This window comes from Myxocyprinus asiaticus, chromosome 29 (assembly GCF_019703515.2).
Source record: "Myxocyprinus asiaticus isolate MX2 ecotype Aquarium Trade chromosome 29, UBuf_Myxa_2, whole genome shotgun sequence".
Lineage (NCBI taxonomy): Eukaryota > Metazoa > Chordata > Actinopteri > Cypriniformes > Catostomidae > Myxocyprinus > Myxocyprinus asiaticus.
Genome location: NC_059372.1, coordinates 22,711,755 through 22,739,022, shown reverse-complemented (window position 1 = coordinate 22,739,022; position 27,268 = coordinate 22,711,755). Strand labels below are relative to the sequence as shown.

The window sequence follows — 27,268 nt, the reverse complement described above, 5'->3', positions numbered from 1 at the left end:
GCTTTATAAAGTCAGGTGAGGGAGCATTTCAATATAAACAACGGTTCCGTTCACTCCAAACACCGCACAACATTACAACAAGCACTATAAGTGAATAGACCAGTACGCTCAAATCCCTTTTCTGCCCTGCCAGCTAGACAAAAACAGTAATGCAGTAAATTAATTCTTCATATTTCATCTTCTTATTCTGACTAAAACCCGTAACAGCATTGTTTAATTAAATAATCCTATTACATTTGGCAGTCCCAATAAAGGGTATTATTGAGTGAAATCCAGAACAATGTGAGGCCTAGTTCTATGTTAAGAAATATCTTTAATAACTTCTTTGTCACAAAACAAAACAATATCCTACATGATAGTATTACGTAATGCCATTGTATGTTCATCTCTCCAAAACTCCGCAAAACTGCACAGAACTACTGTGTGTTCAATGTGAGGAGATGTTAAGGAAATGTACTATAGTAACATGATCATTTTCAGATTTTAGCTTAGATATTATATTACAGAATAATAATATAACACCTTTTAAAAAATGATCCTGCAGCTTTATTGTGTACACAATGGGTTCTTTGGAATTTCTGGATGAAAAAGGGGAAAATACAACATATTACCATATGCAAATGACCCTCATCCATTTCCTATTCCTATTCAAAGTCAATAGTGAAGGGAGCAAACTCTATAAACTTTTTATAAAGTACTAGATTAATATAAAGTATTAATCTTTAAGGGAAGATTTAACCCATTAAACCAGAAAAGAGAATGTATTGAATTAATTATATATTTCTCTCTGTACATGTTCATTGCAGCACAACAGGAAACAACACATCCATTTAACCTGAAATGCAATTAGAGTCAACAGAGCAAGGCCCGTCTTTAAGTAAGGTTTAGGGTTTCCTCGTCTTTGTTCTTCACAAACTATTGATTAAGGCCAAGCCTAGTTCACCCCTCAGGTTGTCCATTTCAGCATGGAGTCACATTCCAATAAAGAGGGCAGGGTTACCTGATCACACCTCACTCTAAACATAGAGAACTTGCAGAGGCAGTCAGGTAAGGTTAAACCCGCACCTGAATGCAGCCGAAACGTGAGGGAAAAGGGAAGTTTGGGGGGAAATGAAGGGAAATACCAGAACAGGGGCGACAAATCCCCAACAAAGAGCATTGATGATAGACGCGAGCCCTCAGAACAACTGAATGAAGTATGTGCTTAAAACTTTTCATGTTCTCTATTTCTTACTGCTCTCTTTAATACTCATTCTCTTCCTCGTCTCTCTCTATTCTTCTCTTCATCTCTTTCTTTCTCAGAAGGCCTGCTGCACTGGTTTATAATGCTGATGATTAACCAAATAGAGGCTGCAGTCTGAGAGAGCAGGTCTGCTTGGGGTTTTCATTGCATGGGTCCTGACTGAGCAAGAGGAAGCTGAAGACTGATCAGGCACTTGGTGGAAATTTGAGATTTTATTCTTTCTTTTTCCCCCCTAATTTGCTTTTTTGTTACATTCTTTACCAGGGTTCCTTTCACAACGGTAAGGTTACAGGCACTCTCTCCTTTGCGTTTGCTCTCGCACTTTAGTGCTCTCTTTTTTCTATCTTTCTCTCCCTTTCTCTCGTCTGCTCCCCCATGCTCTCCTCTTTTATACTTTTCTCATTCTCTCATGAGATTTCTAATCGTACTTCTTTGCCACAGTCATCTGACACTTTTTCACTTCGTGAAGTGTTTTGAATAACTAGCATGTTTTTTTTTTTTTTTATCAATTTTTATCATTTTTCTCTTTAAAATGTTGAAATTGGTTATAATTAGCTATTTGATTAAGTGCAACTACAATGACTACTTATGGTGGCAATCCTTGAACAGATTTTTCATTTTGTTGATTTTACTCTTTTATTAGAATGTTTAGCCATTATATTAAAACAAAATTAATGACAGAATGCGCACAGTTTTCAAGTAAGATTAGAGTTTCACACTTTGTGAGGAATAGATGTTACTAAGTAAACTAGATGTGCGCAAAATGACCTTCCCCATACAGAATCTGATCGCGGGTCAGTCCGGAACAACATTCCAGCTCGCTGTTATCACTACACACAGCAAAACAGAGCATGAACTATCATTAGCATCAGTTATCCCTTCCCACACTTGTTTTAGTACTGTTTCTCGCATGCTTACTCAGACGAGAAGGGTTTTAGGTGTGTATTGTCCACTGTGCTCTTTAGTCTTCGCTAGAGGAAGGGCAAACCGCTCAAGGCCTTTGTCGAATTCAGTACAAAGGGTTGGGTTGGGGGCGCCGTTTTGCCAAATGCATATTTTTCCCCAACCTTATATTGTTAAAAAGAACAGCCCTCCAAGCTCGGCCGTGATGTAATATCAAACCAGTCCGAACAGGTTTGGGCAATTATTAACTGCCTTAGTGGCCCACTCTGCCTCACATGCTTTGCTAAGCTGCAATTTTTAGAGGAACAAAGCCATCTATTGCCTGTGCCATACTAGCTCTACCTGTTTTAGGAGCAGGTTATTTTGTTGGCATACACTTTGTCTAAGTATTTCCTCGGGACATTGACTGACTGAGTCAGAGCTGTTATCAAACCCAATTGAGTCTAATTGTAGTTTCTGTGGTCTACTCCTCAAAAGATACCAATTACCATTAGGCTTTGCACACACAAGGGATTGGTAGTGTAAGATACTGTGGAAATTATGTTCCAACAATTTGGATTAGGATTAAAAAAATATATTTATATTTTATCCAAAAGCGATTTACAGTGCATTCAGGTTATATATTTCATCAGTATGTGGGATCCCTGGGAATCAAACCCACAACCTTAGCAATGCTAGTGCCATGCTCTACCAATTGAGCTACACAACAGAAGGAACATGTAATACCAAATGGTTCTTGATGCTTGAAGTTCTTGCTACTTTTTAAGAATGACTTGGGTAGTCTTCTCCATCTTACGAGGCAGCATTGGATTTCATTACTCTCTCTAATACTGCCTGGTAATGATGCTGATGGCTGTCCACAAACTTCAGGGAGTGCATCAGAAGATCCAGACCTTTTTTTTATCAGCTTGCCCCGATTTATTCACCCCGTTAAAGGTCTCGTCACTGGCACTTAGCACCCATCTTACCGGACAGTGCTGGATTGTGTATGTGTTTTCTAACACTGTCTGGTAACGATGTTTGTTGGGTGACCTAATTACTGCAAGGAGAACTTTACATGTTCATTCACGATTAGTGAGATATAATTAACAGCCTTATTAGAATACCATATTAACCCTCATTAGAAATGAACATTCTGACCTATCAGATTTGAATGGTCCAACATTATGATTATTCATTTGATTACACATCGATTGGTGAGGTAACTACAGAAGACAGGGAAGAGTCCACAGCGAAAGAGTGTACTGTTGTCATGGTAGCTATTCTTATCACATCTATAGTGTTTGACAGCACTTGTTTCCACCTTTATGATGAGAGAGTCACACCAGGGTAAGCGTTTGTTTGACAATTTGCAGCCAAATGAATAAATGTAAATGTAAATGTGAATATGCCTTTATATACTTTGTCCTTAGTTTTTAATTCATGAGAAACTAATATTTGCATGTGGAGTTAGGATAGGGTTAGGGATGAACCTAAAACAAATCTGTTTTCAAAGCTTGAGAGAATATTTATGAGTTAAATTAGGGGCCATTCAGACGAATGCTTTCTTGCACTAAAAAAGCTAGACACAGCGCAATATTTACAGTATATAAGAAAGCAGTACATTTTTAAGTTCTTTTTTTTTGACACGCCATCTAAAAAAACGTTGCGCTCCTGCTCAAGACTCTGAAAAAACCACTGGGCACAGTGCAATGGTCAAAGACGTCCGTCTAGCGCATGTTTACGTAAAAAAAATAAAAATAAACAATGGAAAAAGTGCTTTCAGTGTGAACTGCCCTTTAAATGATAAAAATGCTCAATTAAAAATTTGATGCCTCGAATTTTAAAGTGAATTCAAAGTGGTGCCAAAGTTAAAACCTGCAGTTACCATTGCAAATTTCTCGACCACTTTACATTTAAATACTGATGTAGAAAACCGATTTAAATGACAGAAATTATTGACAATTTAGAGGGATGGAAAAAAGATTGTATAACACAATGATCAAAAAAAAAAAAAAAAGAAAGAAAGAAAGTTTTACAGTGTAACAACAGTTAGAATGTTTGGAATCATGAACTATTGTATGAAGTGAGAGGGCCATTTGGGCGAAAAGCTTTAGAACTGATCTGAGAAATCTTGAGCTATAGAGTTTATCACTTTGCTTTGTTTCATTCATGTCCTTGTCGCATTTTTTGTTTCAGACATCTGAACCCCACCCAGCCTTAGTTAAAGAATACCAGTCAGTTGACTGTTAAACCAGACTTGCTGAAAGTTTCCTCATCCCCTCCCCCACTTATGCTCAGTGCGGCTTTTGTGATAGCAGGCGAGCTGTGATTGGACGAGCTTGTTTTACCTGCGTGGCACATCCTGCAACTGACACATGAGCTCAGTGTAACTATCCTGATAAAAATAGACATAATGACATCCTCATCTCCTCCTCTTCCCTTTTCCCCTCTCCATCTTTTATCCTTGATTATATATTTTCCCAGAGCATCCATCCATCCATGTTAAACATGATCCAGCAGTAGAATTTTTTTGATACCACTTTGTCACCTCTGCATCACAGTTTCAGTTTTGAAAAGCATATTTGTATTTCTAAATTCAGCTGCTAATACTGGTTACATTGAGTACTCTTAAAATTAGGCTGCAACAACAGCATTTCATTTTGAAACATTATGACCTTTGTCACTATTGTAAACCTTATATTTTACTCATTGGTTAGGGAACAGAAAGTCCTACCTTTCCTTTATTACATTAAAACATAATGAATGGACGATGCAATGGTCGTAAAGTCACTGAAGCTCTGAATGTTTGTTTAAGGTGGGTGAATTGAAACACAAATATTGAACCACACCCATAATTGCTTGTCTGGGGTACTTTTTTAGTCCTCAGTCACTCAAATGTATAAAGTGGACACATGTTTGTCATTCACCATCCCCCTTTTTTGTGTGTTTTTATTACCCATCTGTACAAAACCACATCATTTAGTTGTAGGTCCCTTAGGCCTTTTGAAATCTAAACAGGTTCACTTTTCCCCTCATTTTCCCCTCTAATCAATTTACCGCAAATGTTTGTTCTGAACAAAACTGTTTTATGGCTTAGGCCAAACAGACTGCTTTACAGTATCTGTACATTTTTGTATGTTTTGCTTTTCTGTCAGTTTACATAATTTCCTCATTATCGGTGAGCAGGTGTGTGGTCAGAGTCAGGCCTGTTGATGGGCGTCTTACCAGGCATGGTTAGATCTAATAATTCGTGTCTAATACTGTCTGGTAATGCCGTCTATCACACGCCAATGTCTTCTTGTCACAGCTGTTCCAAATGAACATCTTGAATTAATGACTTTAATGTCTGTGTGTGGTAGAAGGATGTAATAACTGGGAAAAATTCCTATTCACACATGCAAATGATATTCCTATCAAGTCAAGTATTTTATCAAGCACCATAGCTTAGTCGTTATAATGCAAACCTGAGCTATAATTCCAACAGTTTTTACAGTTTTTACTCTAGTGCTGTACTCTAGCCTAGTGCTGTCTTTAGAGTATAGGACAAAAATAGAAACATATGTTATTTATGGGCCATATAAATATATGTATACATATATTATTTTATAAGGAACTGTGAACCCTACACTGGAAGACTGATGATATTTTGAACTTCTCTTCCATGTGTCATGAGTCAGAGTTTCTGAACTAAACCTGCAAGAAAAGTATAACTTATTTTTATGGGGTCCCAAAAATATTTGGAGACTTAAGCTACAAATGTGCCACAAATTGCAATGTAAATACCAAGTAGCATCTGGTAACAAATTATGCTTTTCTCAGATTTTAATTTTTTAATTTTTGTATTTGTTTGTATTTTATTTATTTTTCTTTGCAAATACTTTAACTGGTCTCAAGTTTTTTTTGTGGACGTATAAAGTCAGTTTCCTTCAAGTTTACAAAGGTGTCCTAGCAAAGTAAACCTCTAATGTTTGATAACCAGAAATTGTCAGAACACTTTTGTCTTAATGTTGAACAATATATCTATTGTTTTATCATTTTACAGCTATAAAACTTTTAAGTTTTGCTTTGAAAGGTGATTTTACCATTTTTAAAATGAATGCCACTTGCTTTGATGTTTTGTTTTATCATGTAAAGACATTCACAAATTTGTTTAATTGTGGATAAAATGTCCAAATACTTGGTGCCACTGTAGATGCTGAGGCTGTTGAGATAATATGCATATTTATACACACATTACATTCAAGAGCAACTATGAAAGCTAGATCAGAAATAGGCATGATAAAAGGATTTTTGTCACTTGCTGATTACCCAACAGAACGATCCTCCAATGTTGCCATAGTAACTCAATTCCAAATGGGAAAAAGCCCACAGTGTTCACTGTGTAACAGTATTTTGACTGGCTTCCTTCCAACTAACTGTGCTGTCGTTTACCTGGCTATGGTAAATTTGCAAATATGTTGATTTGAGCAATAAAACTGATATCAATTGTAATGTGTTGAAAGCTAAAGGAATAATGAAAGCACTTCAGACTTCAACTGAGTGTGTCTGAGGCATTTCTTTAAATGATATTGAGTCAGTCAGGCATGTTTTCAGCAGTCAGGTAAGGTGTATGTTAATGACTGTCAGTAAATCTGGGCCTGGCTTTGCTGCTAGCCTGGTCATTGTGTTCATGTGACTCTTTGGTAGGTCGACCGGAATGCCTGGCCTCAGAGCAGGGCAGATCCAGTTACATGTGAACAGAGCTCCTTTTTAACTCCCTTAATTTGCCCTGTTCTGCCAGAACCTCATTGTGTTGCTCTAGAAAGCATGCTGCCAATAAGGCCCCTATCATACTTAGGTGCAAGGACTACGATACGTAAAAGAAATGCATACCCTTCACCATTGTACACCTTTGTTTATGTGCTCTGCTGCATGCTACTGTGAATGAATATATGATTTATTAAAGTTCTAATCTCAAATGATCATAATGGCTCTCGTTTGATTCTTTCAAGTTCTGATACAAATGGCCATTTATTTAGCACTTCTGTTATCTGTGAAATATTAGTCGTCACGGAGGGTTTTGTCTGCTCCTATAATGCAGCTGTTGGCACCCAGCACAGACAATGTTATTTTGTATTGTGGTCTTAAGATATGACATAGTAAGACCTCTCTAAATCTTTTTTGTCATCTGTTAGAGAAGTACTACAGCAACTAAAAATAACCATGTGGAGGATTACAAAAGAGCTTTTAATCGCCAGTTCTGATTCACAATAATGGCTAATACTTACATTAAATCTGCAATGCTTTAATGTTCCATTTATTAACGGTTTATAAAGGGATTCATTAATGACTAATAAGTCATTTATATATGGATTATTAATCATCGGTAACACTTACAATAAGGTTCAATTCAATAACATCAATTAACTTATTAGGTATCATGAAGTAACAATAGACAATATATTTTTACAGCATTTATTAAATAAAATATAAAATTGTACATTGTAAGTTCATGTTAGTTCATAGTGTATTAACTAATGTTAACATATACAACTTTTGATTTTAACAATGTATTAGTATATGCTAAAATTAACATTAACCAAGATTAATAAATGTAAAAGTATTGTTCATTGTTAGTTCATGTAAACTAATGTAGTTGATATGCGGTTATAACAACATGAATAAAAAGGGTGACTTTCATGCAATACTAGCCAAATGTTATAAATGCTTAATAAACACACTTAATCATACATATTAGTAAAAAACATAAAATGCCATAATTGATGATTTGTGTCACAATGCAGCAAAAATAGACTATTGTAGTGAGATTAAATGGAAGGAGTATGTCATTTTGCTACAGATCATTTTGTTTTGAAACAGTAGGTTGACTTTTTTGTACAACCCCAATTCCAAAAAAGTTGGGACAGTATGAAAAATGCTAATAAAAACAAAAAGAAGTGATTTGTAAATTATATTCTCCCTTTGCTATATTGAAAGCACTACAACAACACATTATATGACGTTTTGCCTTGTGAATTTCATTGTTTTTTGAAAATGTACTGTAATTTCAAATCAGATGATTGCAACATGCTCCAAAAATGCTGGGACAGTCGAGTGTTTACCACTGTGAAACATCACCATTTCTTCTAAGAACACTTTCAGATGTGGTTTTAGTCTTGCCCTTTATGCCCTTTAGATTGGACCATCAAAATAGAGGGTGAAATGCCCAAAATCCTTCCAATTTGTCTTTGGGGAACATTGTTCTCAAAGTGCTGGATTATTTGCTGAAGCATCTGTTGGCAAATCGACAAGTCTTGAATGATCTTTGCTCTTGAAGGACTATGCTGTTTTTGGAGGCTCCCTATATACTATGACATGATTGCCTCACCTGATTAACATCTCCTGTTTCACATCGCCTTGTTATTTCAACTCCTCAAATTGTTATTAGTCTTAAATTGCCCCTGTCTCAACTTTTTTGGAGCGTGTTGCAATCATCTTATTTGAAATTAATGTACATTAAAAAAAACTATGAAATTCACAAGGAAAAATATCATATAATGTGTAGTTGTAGTGCTTTCAATATAGCAAAGTGTGAATAGGAAAATAATTTTTTTAGCATTTTTCATACTGTCCCAAATTTTTCGGAATTGAGGTTGTAACTAAAATCAGTCTGTGCTTACTGAAATTCGAAACACTGCCCCCTAGTGGCCAAAGTGGTAAGTGTTGTTAGGTGTATGGGCATGTGTGAGCTCCATTTTCGGGTGTAATGTCTATGGAGGAGCGAGTTGTGAAGTTTTCAGCTGTACAGGCTGTAATACAGTGAAGAGGAATGCATATTTTATAAACTGTACCCCCCAACCTAAACCCCAAACCTAACCATCAGTGGAGTAAAAATGTAATGTTAGAGGGAAAAATGCAAGCTCCAAATTGCACTCATCACTGATTATACGAACGCGATTACTTCCAACCAAAGCCGGGTCTCCCACACTGCTGACGCAATGCATTTCCTGTTGCACCAAAAGGGAAGGTAAACATGCTGAAGCCGATGCAAAAATGTCTGATAGGAGATGACACTTGTCAGTGAGTCGGCATAATGTGGCCAGTCCTAGGGTACTGGTACTCTCGGAAACAACATGCCGACTTCCCATGTGATTATGTTGTTCCTTGTCACACTGATGTTAAAAGAATCATGCTTTTTAGAGTGGTGTCTCAACTTACCTTATACTAGTTCCCTGAAGTCCTCTGCAAAAATACTTTTCAGGTCTTCCTGCCCACTCACAGCATATATCATATAATAAAGCTTGATTTACATTAAACCACGTACATATGCTTCTAATTTTGGCAACTATTTAATAAATTCTGCATATGTGTCAACTTTACATTAAGGTACATTTTAATAAGTAACTTATGTTGAATAAGTGTTATTAAGAATTTATAATGTGACGTAAAAAGGCCTACTATTTTCCAGGTATTGCATAAAAGTCGCTCTTCTATGATTCAGTGATTTATAATGCGTTTATAAATGACATTAATGAACCTTTTTTTAAACCCTTAACAAAGGAAATATTACTTTAAAGTGTTACCATTATGGTTTGTAAATATTTGTATAAATAATGTTTAACATGACAAATTAAGTACTTTCGTGCCTGAAACAGTGCTGGAAGTGAGGTGGTACACAGTATCTGCACTTCTATAATTTAGTCTATAGAGTACCGGAAGTTTTTCTTGCATACCACCACTTCTCAGAGTCTCCCATGATGTAATGTCTTTGTTTAATATAAGTCAGTGATTTGTTGCGGCCCGCCAATCACTTTTACCTGACCTTCCAAATGATTTTGATAAAATCGCGGTAAACATCCGAACGCTCTCTGAGCAAAACTCAGCGGTGAGTTTATCAACACTCAACACGTGCAACAGCATCGGTGCTTGTCAAACGGTTCCTGGTCCAGTTCCAGAGGAGCGTGCGTGTTTAAGCTTGTCTGGACATTGTTCAGTTTCACTCTTCTCCAAAACAGGAACCAGCAACTTTTGGGTGAGCACATTTTATCACATCTTATTCACTCAAAAGTATTTATGCAAATTGCAGCTGCTGGGTGCAGTCAAAACTACAGACTTAAAAAAAAAAAAAAAGCTGTTACAGAAGTGATGTCAGCTCATATGCACAACCTTTTTTCACAAGAGGCCAAACGATAATGAAACCCGAACATTCAAAGAAAATACACTGGAAAATTTGCTTTTATTCTCCATTCTTTTCTGTAGAGCTCGAAAAAAGATTATGTGAAGTGTCATTGAACTTGCCTATGCATAAATCCTACACCGTTCTCAATCCTGAACATCATCCAATCAGTTTGTTCACTGATTATTATCTGCACAAGTATCTGGCTCCTGTGTGCCAGTTCATGTGTGCAGGATAAGGAAGGCAAATTTTGCCCTCATTGAATGGTAGGATAATAAAAAATTAAAAAAGGAAAAACAGACATAATGCTCTTTTTCAGTTTTAGGCTACAATTATTTTGTATAAAAAGACAGTTCTACATTAGACTGCCATTGTTCTCTTATGTGTGTTGATATTGACAAAGATACAGACTTTAGCCGATCTAAAGCATTACCCCCTGGCACTGGCCTGAAATACACCATTAGGCTCTTCGATGCAATTCTATAAAATTACATTCATAAGCAATTGAAACCCCACATAATAGATAATTAAACAAGAAAATGTAAACACATTGCGGTGGGATGGAAAACAACCTAAAAACCAGCTAAATTATACAAATTCTAACAAAATACATGTTTCTGAATGTCAGAGTGACATGTACATTGAACTGAAGACAGCAGGACGGCCTACCATCGCATGAAATCACAAGAGAATTCCACATTGCCGGAAACATTGTGGAGAATTCCAGCACTGGTCTGTGCATGCTCAGATGTTGTCAAACTAGATTCCAGCCAACAGAGGGTGAGGTTAACCTAGGTTTGCCAATGAAGTGGAACGGGCTGTCGAGAATAACATGTGTTTAAACGGCTGTGACATACCTCTGGGGTGAATAGGTAGTACACAAACTGATAGGGAACTCCATGATTATTTCCCCACACATTCTCAAATCAAGTGTTTTAGATGGTTCAGGAGACTAAAGTTGAATCTTGAAAGTTCTGTGTAAATGCTTACGTAAATGTGCCTAAAAATGCATTTCTTTTTCATTAAAGCTCCTCCATAATACTGTCGCCCCCCATTTCCCTCCCTAATACCCATATTAATTAAGTTTTGCGATGACTAACAAACAAGTTATTGTTGGCATGACATGACAACAATATAACATTCCTCTTTCACCTACTGTTAAAGTATGAAAATATATTGTTTCTCCCACCTTCACTCCTTGGGGTGACAAAGTTACTGTGAGTGGGAGAAAAAAACATTGTCTGAGAGTTCTCCTTTTGTCACCAAGTAAACTGTTTTCTTTCAAAGAGATTTAAAGACAGCAAGTCCTGGGTTTTCTATGCCCATGTATTGTTCAGTACTTCCTGATTTATGACTGAGTTGTAGAGAGAGACAGCATAGTACCCAAAAATGTAGCTACCTTGCTCCTGGTCCTCCCTGTTACGCACTCTCTCGCTCTGTCACTCAAACACATAGACGCTCTACCAGATGGTGAGCCAGGTGAGTTACATGGCTGTAAAACAAACCTGTTTTCTTTGTCCACCTGCACACCACTCTGTACACAGTGTCTATCAGATTGCAGCCTACTGGCAAGGTGTGGCTGAAACCAGCCATATACATAACTACAAGCCATATTTGAAGACACGAGGCCACTACATTGGGAACACGTAAATATACACTATACTGCCAAAAGTATTCGCTCATCTGCCTTTAGACGCATATGAACTTAAGTGACATCCCATTCTTAATCCATAGGGTTTAATATGACGTCGGCCCACCCTTTGCAGCTATAACAGCTTCAACTCTTCTGGGAAGGCTTTCCACAAGGTTTAGGAGTGTGTTTATGGGAATTTCTGACCATTCTTCCAGAAGCGCATTTGTGAGGTCAGACACTGATGTTGGACGAGAAGGCCTGGCTCGCAGTCTTCGCTCTAATTCATCCCAAAGGTGCTCTATCGGGTTGAGGTCAGGACTCTGTGCAGGCCAGTCAAGTTCTTCCACACCAAACTCGCTCATCCATGTCTTTATGGACCTTGCTTTGTGCACTGGTGCACAGTCATGTTGGAACAGGAAGGGGCCATCCCCAAACTGTTCCCACAAAGTTGGGAGCATGGAATTGTCCAAAATCTCTTGGTATGCTGAAGCATTCAGATTTCCTTTCACTGGAACTAAGGGGCCAAGCCCAGCTCCTGAAAAACAACCCCACACCATAATCCCCCCTCCACCAAACTTCACAGTTAGCGCAATGCAGTCAGACAAGTACCGTTCTCCTGGCAACCGCCAAACCCAGACTCGTCCATCAGATTGCCAGATGGAGAAGCGTGATTCGTCACTCCAGAGAACACGTCTCCACTGCTCTAGAGTCCAGTGGCGGCGTGCTTTACACCACTGCATCCAACGCTTTGCATTGCACTTGGTGATGTATGGCTTGGATGCAGCTGCTCGGCCGTGGAAACCCATTCCATGAAGCTCTCTGTGCACTGTTCTTGAGCTAATCTGAAGGCCACATGAACTTTGGAGGTCTGTAGCGATTGACTCTGCAGAAAGTTGGCGACCTCTGCGCACTATGCGCCTCAGCATCCGCTGACCCCGCTCTGTCATTTTACGTGGCCTACCACTTCGTGGCTGAGTTGCTGTCATTCCCAATCGCTTCCAATTTGTTATAATACCACTGACAGTTGACTGTGGAATATTTAGTAGCGAGGAAATTTCATGACTGGACTTGTTGCACAGGTGGCATCCTATCACAGTACCACGCTGGAATTCACTGAGCTCTTGAGAGCGGCCCATTCTTTCACAAATGTTTGTAGAAGCAGTCTGCATGCCTAGGTGCTTCATTTTATACACCTGTGGCCATGGAAGTGATTGGAACACCTGAATTCAATTATTTGGATGGGTGAGCGAATACTTTTGGCAATATAGTGTATGTATGAACTAAGTATTAATGATTTGTATGAATTAATTTGAAAAAGTATTCAAAATTAATCGTAAAAAAATTAAAAATCATTAAATTATTTGTATCGTTATTTGTACTACTACAACAGTGTTGTTGTTGTTATTGTTGTTATTTAATTACATAATTTTGTTTATACCATTTTACATCTAGGAGAACTTTTATAACAATAAATAAATAAAAAACTAGCAGAAACTGGATTGTGTGATGCCTGTTTAAGTCAAAAATATCCAATGATTATCAGGAGTGGGATTACAGTTAACTGCCACTGGTGTCTGGGTATGTCTTCCAGAGTCAGCTGTTATGAAGAGCAGTAATTTTTACACTTTCTGTGAGCCACCCTGAAATTTAGGATATGTGGGAACTGACTAGCACCTCTAGATACAGAACAAAGAAAAATATGTATCTGCATTCAAGTGATTGGGTATTGCTAGGGCAAAACACAGGTCTCGAGCCCATTTTTTTGTTCGGTGCAGGTGTTGAGTGGAATTTAAGCGGGAGTTATTAAGTAAATGTTGGTTATTATTGTTACTCAGTAACCCAAATAGCAAAATTATTTTGGCCTGAATCTGGCTGCATTCCGCCTGTGAGTTTGGCCCACATACCTCATGGAATTAAAGTCCAATATGGCCCAAAAGCCACTTCCCGAATGTAAGCCGTATCCACCCCAGAAAGAGGCCAAAATTCAGCCACACTTATCCTGTCCACCCAGCATGCAGCCATAATTGGACCACAACCGTGCCAGAATCTCCAGATATTGCCGCAGGCCGCACCAGAACTTGGCCTCAACTTATCCTACATCCCCAAAAAGTAGATAATTGAAACACAGTTGTGCCAAAATCCTCAGATGTCAGCCAGATAATGGTCTTAACATTACCAAGCCCCATATGTAATGTAATATTTTCAGGGAAGTCACTATTTCATAAGAAAGTGGTGTTAACTGGCAAAATTGTTTTTATATATATTTCCTGTTGGCTGTTTAGAATCAGAACTAGCGATGCCTGATTAGCGAATAAATCACCCTTTTCAGTTGGTTCTTTTCAATGAAAACCCCAAACGGGCTGGCAAATGGTCTGAATCGTTTCACAACTTGACTCTGAATCATTCGGACCGCTCCCGCAAGCACTGAATAATTTGGAGCTTTTTTCACCCCATAAAACAGTGACGAGATTCTTTAGAATGAACAAACAGAGAGCTGGATGAAGTGGATATATTAGTACATACTGTAGTTCATCTAAAACTATTTTACACAGCATTTTGCTACTTCTCTGATAATAAGCCGACTGTACATGCAGGTTTCATGACCTCATATTGATTGAGAGATGGAATATTTGTACTTTTAAATTGTATTTGTCACACTGCAGGACCATTTCAAATAAACTAGTAAAGACAAAAAATAACTTAAAAACTGAAAAACTAGTCATAACAAAATGACAAAAGCGCTCGCTCTCACTCTCTCTCTCCATTGTTGTGAGACTCATAGCCTACAACACAATAGTTTACAGACAATTAGAGTGTAAACAAGAGCATGTTCTATCAAGGACTGTTTAGCGTATATCTTTCTTATGTGGGTAATTGCATAGAGACAGGTGTGTTTGGGGTAGATATTTGTGAAGCCTTTATTGAGAGGTTTTCCTTTGTTTGATGTTTTACCTTTGTGTTATGTTCATGACAACACAATATTTTATGCACCACCCTAAACCAGTATCATCATATGATTATAAAAAATAGAGATTGATAGCCCTAAGCTGTAAGATTCCATACAAGTTAAACAATTAAAAAATGTACTGAGACCTTTTTTGTGGGACATTAATCCATTTTAAAAGTATGATTACTCATGTCATAGAATAATATTAGAGAGGGAGAGTGAGAGGAGTTGGGTATTTTTGTTTCAAGCAACATTTGATCGAATTTCCCATAGGATAATTTGTTTTTACGCTTAATTGCACAAAATAGCTTAAGAGAGATAAAAACAGCATCAATGCACACAATTAATTGTGGTTGAAAATCCATTCTCATATTACTGCCAAAACGGTAATCTGTAAGATAATTAATAATGATTGATGTTAAACCCACAGGGTAGGTTGGAAACACTGGGAATAATTTACTGTAGTAATTCTTCTTTTGTTCTGAGATTCTATCCACCATTAGAAGCTGTTGCTAAGACACCCATTTCCCAGGTAACAAGTAGTTGTTTACATTGGCCTGGTTAGTACACTGCATACTCCAAAAGTCTCTTAAGTGCATGGACTGAGTAACCAATGTTAGACTGCCATATCACCTACAAGTATGGCCACTTTAGATGTTCTCAAGGGAAACTCTTAGAGGAACAGAAGAATATCTCCATAAACAGCATTGTAAGTTTAACAGAAACTCTGTTAACTAAATTCAATGTAGCTTATAATAGCTTATGCATACTATAACATTTTTCAAAATGTTTTTCCTTAGTTAAATATTATCTTATTGGTCTTATAAGTGCATGTTGCTATCTTTGCTACAATTCAGTGTGGTGAGAATAAATTCTAGCATTTTAGAAGAAACAGTGTGCTACCTTTTTGTACAATGATTGTATTACAGCTCAAAAACTGATTCAAGGTTACTTTCTCAAGTAATTAATTTGTTATATTCCGTTGACCACAATAAATGGAAAGTTGAAAAGGAGCTATGCATAACTGATGTTGCTTTTTTTGGATTGCTGGGTCTACAGAAGTCAGTCGGGCACTGGTGGGCAGTTCATTACAACAGTGCTTGTGGAAAAATCCCTTTTCTTCTTCATAGGTCTAGGCCAGTAGCAGGGGAGTGACAGTGATGTCATCAGAGAGCTTGATAGAGCTCCGTCAGCAGGGAGAAAAGCCAGGTGCCACAAAGAGAAAGGACAGACAGCATGTCCAGAGAAACACACAACAGACAATGGAGGACCAGGACCAATCAGAAGAGAAGAGGGGCAGCCCATTGAATGCTGGCATTGAGGCTGTGCTGTTGCATGTGAATGGAGATGAACAGCAGAATGTGGAAAACAGTGAGTCAAGGAGGAGAAGGCGGGTCGCTCAGAAGATGCACAAAGGGCATGTGAAACACACAGATGGAACCCTGCCAGGTGTGTAAGTGTATGTATGGGTGGATTTACTATAGTTTGGTGACATCCGGGGTCTTGTATCACCCTGGCGGGGTTTATTTTGGCTAATGACCAAATGGCTACTTGCAAAATAAATGGACATGAAATAATGATCTGAGTTGAAAAATTATGTTATTATATGAAAAGTAAGACAGCAGAGACTCAAGAATCAGCTGAATTCCACCTCAATTACATTTAAATAAATGGACATGAAATATTAATTAACTTGATCGCAGAATGATATCAGAAGTAGGAAAGATGACCGGTGAAATATCATTTTATCCCCGGATGTGCAATCATTATGTGCAATCAGAAATATCAAACCGCTAAATGCCGTGATTGGCCAATTAGACTCGGGTATTTACGAGTGATGTGTAAGAGTTGGTCAGATAGCTATGTAAACACATGTGTTGGTCCCCACAAATAAGTAAAACCTGAAATCACCAACATTGTGAGGACCAGCTAACAGTTCCCACAAGGGAACAGCTTTGTAATTAACATACTAAATTATGTCATAATAAATTGTCTCAAAAATATTTAATTCTCTCATCCCAGATATGTATGACTCTCTTTCTTCTGCTGAACACAAACAAAGATTTTTAAAAGTCTCAGCTCTGTAGGTCCATACAATACAAGTGAATAGTGACCAAAACGTTTAAACTTAAAAAGCACATAAAGTCAGCATAAAAGTAATCCGACTCCAGTGATTTAATCCATGTCTTCTGAAGTGATCCAATCGGTTTTGGGTGAGAACAAACCAAAATGTTACTTCTTTTTCAATATAAATCTTGACATCAGCAGTTTCCTTGGTGATCATGATTTCAAGCTTGATTACACATCCTAGCGCTATCTAGTGCTCTGCGATTGCATCAAGCACTAGGAAGTGTTATCGAGCTTGAAATCATGATTGTGCCTAGAGATTGCAGTGGCAAGAATCTTACTGATTACTTTAATGCCGACTTTATGTGCCTTTTAGAGCTTCAAAGTTTTCACCATTTACTTGCATTGTAAGGACAAGTTACAGAGCTGAAATATTCTTCTAAAAATCTTTGTGTTCTGCAGAAGAAATAAAGTCATACACATCTGGGATGAGGGTGAGTTAATGATGAGAGAATTTTCATTTTTGGGAGACTATTCCTTTAATGAAAATCTAAAAAGGTGTCTGTAAAGTTTAGGTTTAGGTTTATGATTAGTGCACAGAAATTATCATTAGTTCAGTATAAAAACAAGTTATGGATGCTGTACTGTACTTAGTACTCCAGCATGTTCTAGTTTTGCTTTTTTCTTACTTAAAAAGATGGTCTGGACAGTTAAAGCACGAGACCTTGCTGTATTTATTCATTGTTCTGCAAAGAGGCTCCATGCCAACAAACAAACTAGACAACATGATACAGGGTTCAGTCTTGCTGGGTGTGTACTCAGGGGTCAGGCAGAGGAGGTGACAATAATTGATTGACCTTGTTGTATCAGGTGTCTCCCACTACATAACTCTGATCTGGTCCTGCCACAACACATGCTGTTGTAACATTCACTATTCACACAAGAATGAATATTTTCTCATGAGCTAATTATCTATCTGGATTATATTCATTTTTACATTTTATGTGATTCTCACAGTAGTCCTATACTACATATACTGTATTATCTGAATTTTTGATAATACAGTTAATTTCACCAATGATTTTATTTTTCTTTGTGTGTGTGTAAATGACCAGTGAGTGTCTCATTTGTTGAGAGGGACAGAGACAAGCATCCTGAAGATCCACAGGGAACTGGACCCTTCTTCTTCTTTGGGGGGAGCAATGGGGCCTCTATGTGAGTAAATAAGAACCCTGTGGCTAGGGTTTTCGGGATGGGATGTTTAGGTGTAATTTAAGACAGACCTATTCATGATTAAAGGATATTTTACACTTTTACAAGTGGGTTTTCCATTTTGTTTTAAAAGCATATAATTTATACAAATGTTTTAAAATAAATAATTTGCTGTGTTGCACTGGCCTAGACTACAACTTGACTAGACATAAATTCAATTAAATACAATAGTACAAAAACATGAAACGTTGTATAAGTTAACATTATTAATGGAACAGTTCACCCAAAAATGAAAATTCTCTCATTGTTTACTCACCCTCATGCATCCCAGATTTGTAAGACTTTCTTTCTTCTACTAAACACAAAATGTTTTAGAAGAATATCTCAGCTCTGTAGGTCCATACAATGCAAGTGAATAGGTTGAAGCTCCAAAAAGCACATAAAGGCATCATAAAAGTAATACATAAGTCTCCAGTGGTTTAATCCATGTATTCAGAAGAGTGTGGGTGAGGAACAGATCAAGTGTTTTACTATAAAGTTTCCTTTCTGCTCAGAAGGGGGCGATATGCAATAAGAATTTGAATCTCCAAAAAACAAAAGAAGAATGTGAACTTGAAAGATTGATAGTAAAAATGACTTAAATATAAATCTGTTTCTCACCCACACCTATAATATCACTACTGAAGATCATTGTGAGGACCTACAGAGCTGAAATATTCTTCAACAATTTTAATTTGTGTTCAACAAACAAAGTCATACACATCTGGGATGGCATGAGGGTGAGTAAATGATGAGAGAATTTTCATTTTTTAATGGACTATTCCTTTAAAGGATTATGAACTAACATGAACTAACAATGAACAATAGTGTTTATAAAATAACCACGATTAATAACTATGAGAAAATTATTATTCATTGTTAGTTCATGACAACTTATTTACTCTGGAATTCTTTTAATTCCAGAACTTTATTGTTAAGTGTTACCAATAAGATGATTTGGGGATTTGCCCATTCAAACAACAACCCCTTGACTTTTAACATTTATCAAAAAAAAAATTTAATCTTCCAAAAATGACAAAGCTATCCTAATATGATTTGATATTTAGAGTTGTTTCATATTGTGAGAGTCGAGGCTGGCAGCGGATATATGATAAGACCAGGCTGGACTACAAGCTGAAGTGGTGTGAAACTAAATCACCTGCTACCTACTACAACTTCAAAGCAGGTGATTATGTAGCATTATTTCAAGTTCACAATAACCATGAAACACTTTTCTACACTTTGTCTGTTTATATTTTTTATACAGGTGGACAGTTGCTATACCAGATACCCAATAACAAGGTCCTGACCACTAAGATTGGCCTTCTAAACAGCCTACGGGAGTATGAGAGAGTCAACAGCAAGGTCAACTACGGACGTGGAAACAGGTTAAAAACCCGGCTGTTTTTTTATAGTGACAGAGGCAAGGTAACAATACAAAAAGAAAACATTTGATAGCATGATTAGTTTAGCTACTTTACAGTTGGTTTTAGTTTTTGTTCTTGGTTGTTGGCAGATAGGATGTTCCAAGCTTCTTGGAGAATTCGCCACAGTTCTTCTTTCTGTTTAGATTGTCTCAATTGCTTCTGTCTCTTCATGTAATCTCAGACTGACACGATGTTCAGTGGGGGGCTTTGTTGGGGCCATGACATCTGTTACAGGTCTCCCTGTTCTTCTATTCTATCTTTTCTATTTGCAAAAGTAATGTTTGGGAGTCTAACATTTATATTTCTTATTGACACACTAAAGCTGAAGATATAAATAACCATCTTAAGACAAATGCTTTTGTGAAACATCTTATGTGCCTAAGACGTTTGCACAGTACTGTATATAAATTTTAGTGTCTTCAGTTTCACCACAAACATCACTGGATGATGCAGGATTATTCTGCATAATTTACTTGGATCATACTTATTAAATGTTGAACATAAAGGAATAGTTCTCCCATCATTAACTCTCCCTCATGCCATTCCAGGTATGTATGACTTTATTTTGTCTGCAGAACACAAATGAAGATTTTCAAAAGAATACAATGCATGATGCAAGTGAATGGGGACCAAATTTTTAAGTTCCAAAAAGCACATATGACAGCATAAAAGTAATCTGTATGACTCCAGTGGTTTAATACAGTGGTTCTCAACTCTGTTCCTGGAGGTCCCCCAACACTGCACATTTTGTATATCTCCCTTTTCTGACACACCCAATTCAGGTCTTGGAGTCTCCACTACCGAGCTGATGAGTTGAATCAGGTGTGTTTGATTAGGGAGATATCCAAAATGTGTAGTGTTGGGGGGCATCCAGGAACAGGGTTGAGAACCACTGGTTTAATACATGTCTTCTGAAGTGATGCAATCGGATTTGGGTGAGAATAAACCAAAATGTAACAAATTTTGCACTACATCTTGCCATTGCAGTCTCTAGGCACAATCATGATTTCAAGCTTGGTTACACTTTCTATTGCTTGACGCATGAGCAGAGTGCTAGATGGTGCAAGAAAGTGTAATCAAGTTTGAAATCATGATGGCCAGGGAAATTTATTGTAAAAAAGGAGTTATATTTTGGTCTGATCTCACTGAAAAGCACCACATTTAACCACTGGAGTCGTATGGATTACTTTTCTGCTGCATTTGTGTGCTTTTTGGAGCTTCAAAGTTATGGTCACCATTCACCATTTTATGGACCTAAAGTGCTGAGATATTCTTCTAAAAATATTGTGTTCTGCAGAAGAAAAGAGAGCCATACACATCTGGAATCGTATGAGGGTGATTAAATTAAAAGAGAAGCTTCAGTTTTGGGTGAACTTTTCCTTTAATGATTGCCACTAATAATTATTCTTAATAATAATAATAATAATAATTGATCTCAATCCGTTCTGTGTGATTCTCCATTCTTTTCCCTTCATACTCACCCTACCACTGTGGGTCCTACCACTCAATTCACTTGTCATCCAAATGCAGGCCATGTCTGCATCTCAGCTTTTACATCACGACAAACCAAATGATGCTAAACAGTATGTGATTTAACTGGGATGAATACTAGTGTAGTACATGTGTAGTTGATAGTAAGTTTATAATAATGTGCCCCACCAAGTAAAGTCATGACATGATGATACATTAACAAGTCATCTGTTGATTATAGTTCATGTGTAGTTAATAATTAATTAATAATGATGTGCCCCACCAAGTGAAGTCATGACATGATGCTGCATTAACAAGTCATCTGTTGATTATAGTTCATGTGTAGTTAATAATTAATTAATAATGATGTGCCCCACCAAGTAAAGTCATGACATGATGCTGCATTAACAAGTCATCTGTTGATTATAGTTCATGGGTAGTTAATGAGTTAATAATGATGTATGTGCCCCACCAAGTAAAGTCATGACATGAAGCTGCATTAACAAGTCATCTGTTGATTATAGTTCATGGGTAGTTAATAATGAGTTTATAATGATGTGCCCCACCAAGTAAAGTCATGACATGATGCTAATTAAGATACTCCCCATAACGTCGTCAAAATGTATATTATGAACACTCTGACTTCAATCCTTAATTCAGTCCAACAAAACAGCCTATAATTTAAGATTAAAAATGTCAGCATTACCATAGGAAATAGTGGCAAGCAGCCAGCCAACACCTAGAGAGTGACGCTTATAAGTGCCCCATCAGAAACAAACAAAAATGTAGCAAACTATCTGCACTTGAAATGGATTAAGTTCACTCAACAAATGATTGAATGTTTACATGCACAAATGTCCACAGAAAAATTAACAACAACAACAAAAATACTATTATTAACAACGATGTTGATGATTATGATGATCCAATCATTATCATCATTTTGAATTTATATTTTGAGTTCTGATGAAACTCACAAAGTAACCATGAAAAATATTGAGAAATATATATAATAAAAACAAATAATTATCCATCAACGTAAAGACAACCTTCCTATTTCTATGGTCTGGATGACGAATGAATTGAGTGATGAATTCATATGAGTCATGTTGTAGTTAATGTAAGCTCTTCATTAGTTCCTGATTAGTCCATTCCTTAACTCATCATTAATTTATGCTGAAGTAGCTATAGGTATTTTTTCATGATTATTCATGTACTGTTATTATAAAGTGTTACTGGAATTTGTTTACAAGTTGCAGGAGGATGAGAATGGAGGAATATTTTCCTGTCACTTTCCGCATGGATATGAAAGATGAGAGAGAGGCGTTTTTTAACGGTAAGAGGAAAAGTGAGCAGACTGACTAGGAATAACATTAATGTGGTTAATTTTATGTTTTATCATGTTATCATACATTGAAAATAATCACAGCTCAAAAAGCGAGTTAAACAGAATCGTAATTAGACAAGGTTTTTCAGGTGATTATTAGTTAGGGTTTTATTGAGTAAAACGTACCTCCCTAACCTACAACTTTAACTTAAACCTAACTGATAGTGTTTTAAAAAAGCAAATGAGAGGTGAATAAAACAGACATTCTTACCCTAAACCAACACCTAAACCTAACAGATAGTGTTTTAAAATGAAATACGAGCCAATAACAGCCAAGTCATTTCGTGTCACTTCTGTAGCACTCAAGTCTCACTTGTTGGCTTGCGTTCTTGACTGGGCTTGAGCCGCAGTCCTCCATGTTCAAAGTCTAACACTCTATTAGGTGAGCTACCACACAAAAGCTAATCACATTGGAATAAGTGTGTAAATGTAGGTGGTTCTGTAATACAAGCATTAAAATGTATAGTTTTTCAAATGACATGTTACAGTAAAAGTGTTTCGATAACATTTCATAGTAGTGTGCGAGTAATAGTGCGAAAAATATGTTTTTTTTTTTAAGTCATAAACAGCCACATAAACATGTTTTGGAGATGAGTGAAAATGAACTATGTCCAGACAAGCTTAAACACGTGCGCTACTCCGGCACTGGACCAAGGATCGCTTGACGAGCACCGGTGCTGTTGCACGTGTTGAGGGTTGTTAAACTCACCACTGAGTTTAGCGTTCGGATGTTTACCGCGATTTTATCAAAATCATTTGGAAGGTCAGATAAAAGTGGCGGGCCACATCAAATCACTGACTTACATTAAATAAAGACGTTACATTATACCGGGAGACTCTGAGAAGTGGTGGTACGAAAGAAAAACTGACGGTACTCTGTAGACTAAATTATAGAAGTGCAGGTACTGCGTACCGCCCCACTTCAAGCACTGGTTGTATCGCCTCTTGTGCAGGGTTGGGGAGTAATGGAATACATGTAACAGGATTACATATTTAAAATACAAAATATTAGTAACTGTATTCCACTACAGTTACAACTTAAATTGTTGGTAATCAGAATACAGTTACATTCTAAACGTATTTTGATTAATGAAGAGATGACTTTGCATTTTATTGTCATTTGTTCCATTTTATTCATATAAATGGTACGATTCAAAAAGCATTTAAACAGCGATGAACAATTTCTTGAGATGTGTTACATTCATACGAGAAGACAGAGATGTTTGGAGCAGCAGAAATAGAAATAAACCTTGTGTAAATTGTCCTGTGAACATTTAGCATTATGCTAAAAGCAGGAACGATCATTTTTTAATCAAGAAAATCCACGTAAGATCATAATGTTTTTTTTCTTTTTTTTTCTCTCTAGTAAGACCTTTGATATTAGGGCAAAATTCTTAATGTTTATGATAATTTTTGTATTGTTTTTCTGTAAAAACATCTAAAAATCATTAAAACAAGATCAGTTTGCTTGATCTTGTTTTAGAAGCAACACTGCATAAGATATTTAGGATATTTAAGATATTTAAGAATGTATTTTTAACGTGTATTTTGTAACTTACTGTACTGGCAGATTTTTATAGTCACAACAAGTGAAAAAATATACTAGTGTATGAGTAATCCAAAGTATTTAGATTACGTTACTAACCTTCAGTAATCTAACTGAATACGTTACAAATGATATTTTACAGCATGTATTCTGTAATCTGTAGTGGAATACAGTACATTTTAAAAGTAATCCTCCCAATCCTTCTTGTGTTTATTTTTCACCTGGAAACTGCAGCGAAACGTAGAATTTGGCACGTAAAAGTCAGTTTGCCAAAATGTTCATTCTGTGAGACTAGGTTGCAAATATATTTAGCCTACCTTTATCTTACTCAAGGATTATATGAAAATGTGAACTTGTGAATGTGGGTTTTAGGAGTATGCAATGATAAAACCAGCTTGTGGATCTGCAAGCCAACAGGACTTAACCAGGGGCGTGGTATTTTCCTGCTGCGGACACCAGAAGACATCACAGGATTCAGAGAAAGACTGCAAAACACAATAGAGCAGCAGTCGGACAGAAAGTCACCTTTCAGCATGCCACAGGCCCGGGTTGTTCAACGGTGGGTAAAAAAATTGAAAATTTCAGAAGGTAACATGCCTGTAATCATTTTGTGATTCAGTCTTGTATAATTATGCCACAATTCATGGCCAGTTTTCACAAATATTTCATCCAAAAATCAATAAAAATTCCAAAAAGCTGTGCCATGGAAAAAGTTAAAGTACATCTTCTCTGCAGACAGACAGTAATGTCAAATCAGGGGACAATTATTTAATTTTTTTATATAACTTTTATTATTGAGGCTTTTTAAACAGCATGTACACCAATTTATTGATATACATTATACAGGTAAACTGCACAAAATATAGCAAGCATAAACACACATTTGGGTAAATATTCAGGTTAATTGCAAGTAAAAACCAATACTGGAATGCTTAGATTTTGATATGCTTTTTATTTTTTTTATCATTTAAAAGGTACATCGAGAACCCATTGCTACTAACTGGCAGGAAATTTGATGTGCGGTCATACTTTCTAATTGCTTGCACCTCGCCATACATGGTGTTTTTTCGCCATGGTTACGTCCGATTGACATGTAACCTTTATGACCCCAACTCCGACAATCTCACAGGCCACTTGACCAATCAAGTAAGATAATATGCATTTTAAAGACCTAATTAATATCTTTATTGCTTATACTGTTTATCTATACCTGTAAAATACTATCGCATAGTATGACTTCTACTTTGTATGTTTCAGTACATGCAGAAGAAGAATCCTCTGTACAGTCTACTAAAAGAGGAGACAGTCTGGTCCATGGAGCACCTCAATACATATATTAATGAAATGTATATGGTGCCAAAGGGTCTACCCAAAGACTGGGCTCTGGGTCCTTTTGCAGTGAGTTGTGTAATTTTTAAAACTTCAAAGAGGAATAGAGAACTTCCATAATCCAGGGTGGTTGGTGGCCTAGGGCAGTTTTAATATGATATACATTCACTGAGCAATTTATTAGGAACACCCGTACACCTACTTATTCATGCAATTATCTAATCAACCAATCTTGTGGCAGCAGTGCAATGCATAACATCATGTAGAAAAGAGTCAGGAGCTTCAGTTAATGTTCAAATCAATCATCAGAATGGGAAAAAATGTGATCTCAGTGATTTTGGCTGTGGCATGATTGTTGGTGCCAGATGGACTGGTTTGAGTATTTCTGTTACTGATCTCTTGGGATTTTCATGCACAAGAGTCTCTAGAGTTTACTCCAAATGGTGCCAAAAACAAAAAACATCCAGTGAGGGGGGCCTGGGTAGCTCAGTGGTAAAATACACTGGCTACCACCCCTGGAGTTCACTAGCTCACTTGTTCGAATCCCAGGGGGACAACTGGGATTTGTCCTCTGCCACCCAGACTGAGGCAGATCACTACATGACCACGAGGACTTGGAAGCACATTGGGAATTGGGCATTCCAAATTGGGAGAAAAAGGGGAAAATCCCCCCCAAAAAAAACATCCAGTGAGTGGCAGTTCTGTAGACGGAAATGCCATGTTGATGAGAGAAGTCAGTGGAGAATGGCCACACTGGTTCGAGCTGACAGAAAGGCTCCAGTAAATTGGATAACCACTCTGAACAATTGTGGTGAGCAGAATAGTATCTCAGAATGCACACATCAAACCTTGAGGCAGATGGGCTACAACAGTAGAAGACCATGCAACCACTTTATTAGGACCATAGAGTTCCTAATAAAGTGGAACTCAGTGTACTCAGTGGTAATTATAAAATATATTACTGAAATTATCTGTTAATCTGTTTCAATTCTAAAGAACTTAGTGGGATCTACATGTAACTTAGCAGTTTCTGCATGTAGATTTATTTAAATTACTTGCAAAGGATGCAGATGAACTGTTGTCATTGTAACAATAGTCTCAGATGTATGCAATGTACAAGGGAAGCTCTTCCCATACATTAATTGAGAAAGATGAAACTGAATAGCAAAGTCTTACAAACATGCTTTCTTTTGAGTACAGTTGTGTGTTTGTTAGACACACAAAATAGTCATTTTGACAAACTAATAATACATGTTAAACAGTGAATTAATATTTGATTGTGGTTTTCAGAAATTAAACTGTGTCCTAACATTGTGCTGTTGCAGAAAAGAATGCAGCACATTATTATGCAGTGCTTTCAGGCTGTCAAAGCTAAGCTGGATTGCAAACTTGGTTACTTTGACCTAATCGGCTGTGACTTCTTGATTGATGAGGATTTCAAGGTGAGACACATACACACAAAAATAATTGATTACTCCTTTATGAATATGTGCACGTGTGTGTGTGTGATAAACTAGCAGGTTTAACAGAGCCAGACACAGGAGATTAGTATTAGAACTATCCACTGAATGAAAGGTGCATTACAATCATAAAGACTTTATCTGCTCTGTAATCTCCTTAGTTTTTTCAAGACAATTATGATACAGTTTTCTTATGCTGGAATGGTGCTCTGGAAACATGATGTTCAGAGGCCATTTGTCTCTCTATGGAGCATCCTAAATTCAATCCATGCCAAGCAGTTGCCAGGCAACCCATTTGTCAGCGTAAACACAGGTTCCCGATGCCAGACAGATACTGGTCTCCAGGTTACCGGATCACTATGGATTCACACATAACAACCAGTGACAGTATCACATAGCATGGATTGAATAGCATGTATCACATACAGCAATATCAGCGCCTTAAAAGCCTTCTATTAGCACTTAAAT

General features: G+C 37.0%; 1 protein-coding gene across 4 annotated transcripts in view; it reads left to right on the top strand.

Moving 5' to 3' along the window:
• Window positions 1-27,268, top strand: part of ttll10 (tubulin tyrosine ligase-like family, member 10) — a 53,936-nt gene that overhangs the window by 21,433 nt on the left and 5,235 nt on the right. For 3 of the 4 annotated variants that reach the window (XM_051662143.1, XM_051662140.1, XM_051662139.1), the window contains exons 2-10: window positions 15,994-16,312; window positions 18,046-18,145; window positions 19,249-19,367; window positions 19,449-19,569; window positions 22,332-22,414; window positions 24,384-24,570; window positions 24,986-25,157; window positions 25,269-25,409; window positions 26,666-26,782. In XM_051662143.1, the coding sequence (XP_051518103.1) occupies window positions 16,024-16,312; window positions 18,046-18,145; window positions 19,249-19,367; window positions 19,449-19,569; window positions 22,332-22,414; window positions 24,384-24,570; window positions 24,986-25,157; window positions 25,269-25,409; window positions 26,666-26,782 (1,329 nt within the window). In that variant the 5' untranslated portion in view covers window positions 15,994-16,023. The remainder of the gene's footprint in view (window positions 1-15,993; window positions 16,313-18,045; window positions 18,146-19,248; window positions 19,368-19,448; window positions 19,570-22,331; window positions 22,415-24,383; window positions 24,571-24,985; window positions 25,158-25,268; window positions 25,410-26,665; window positions 26,783-27,268) is intronic. The other variant, XM_051662141.1, reaches the window with a different exon arrangement.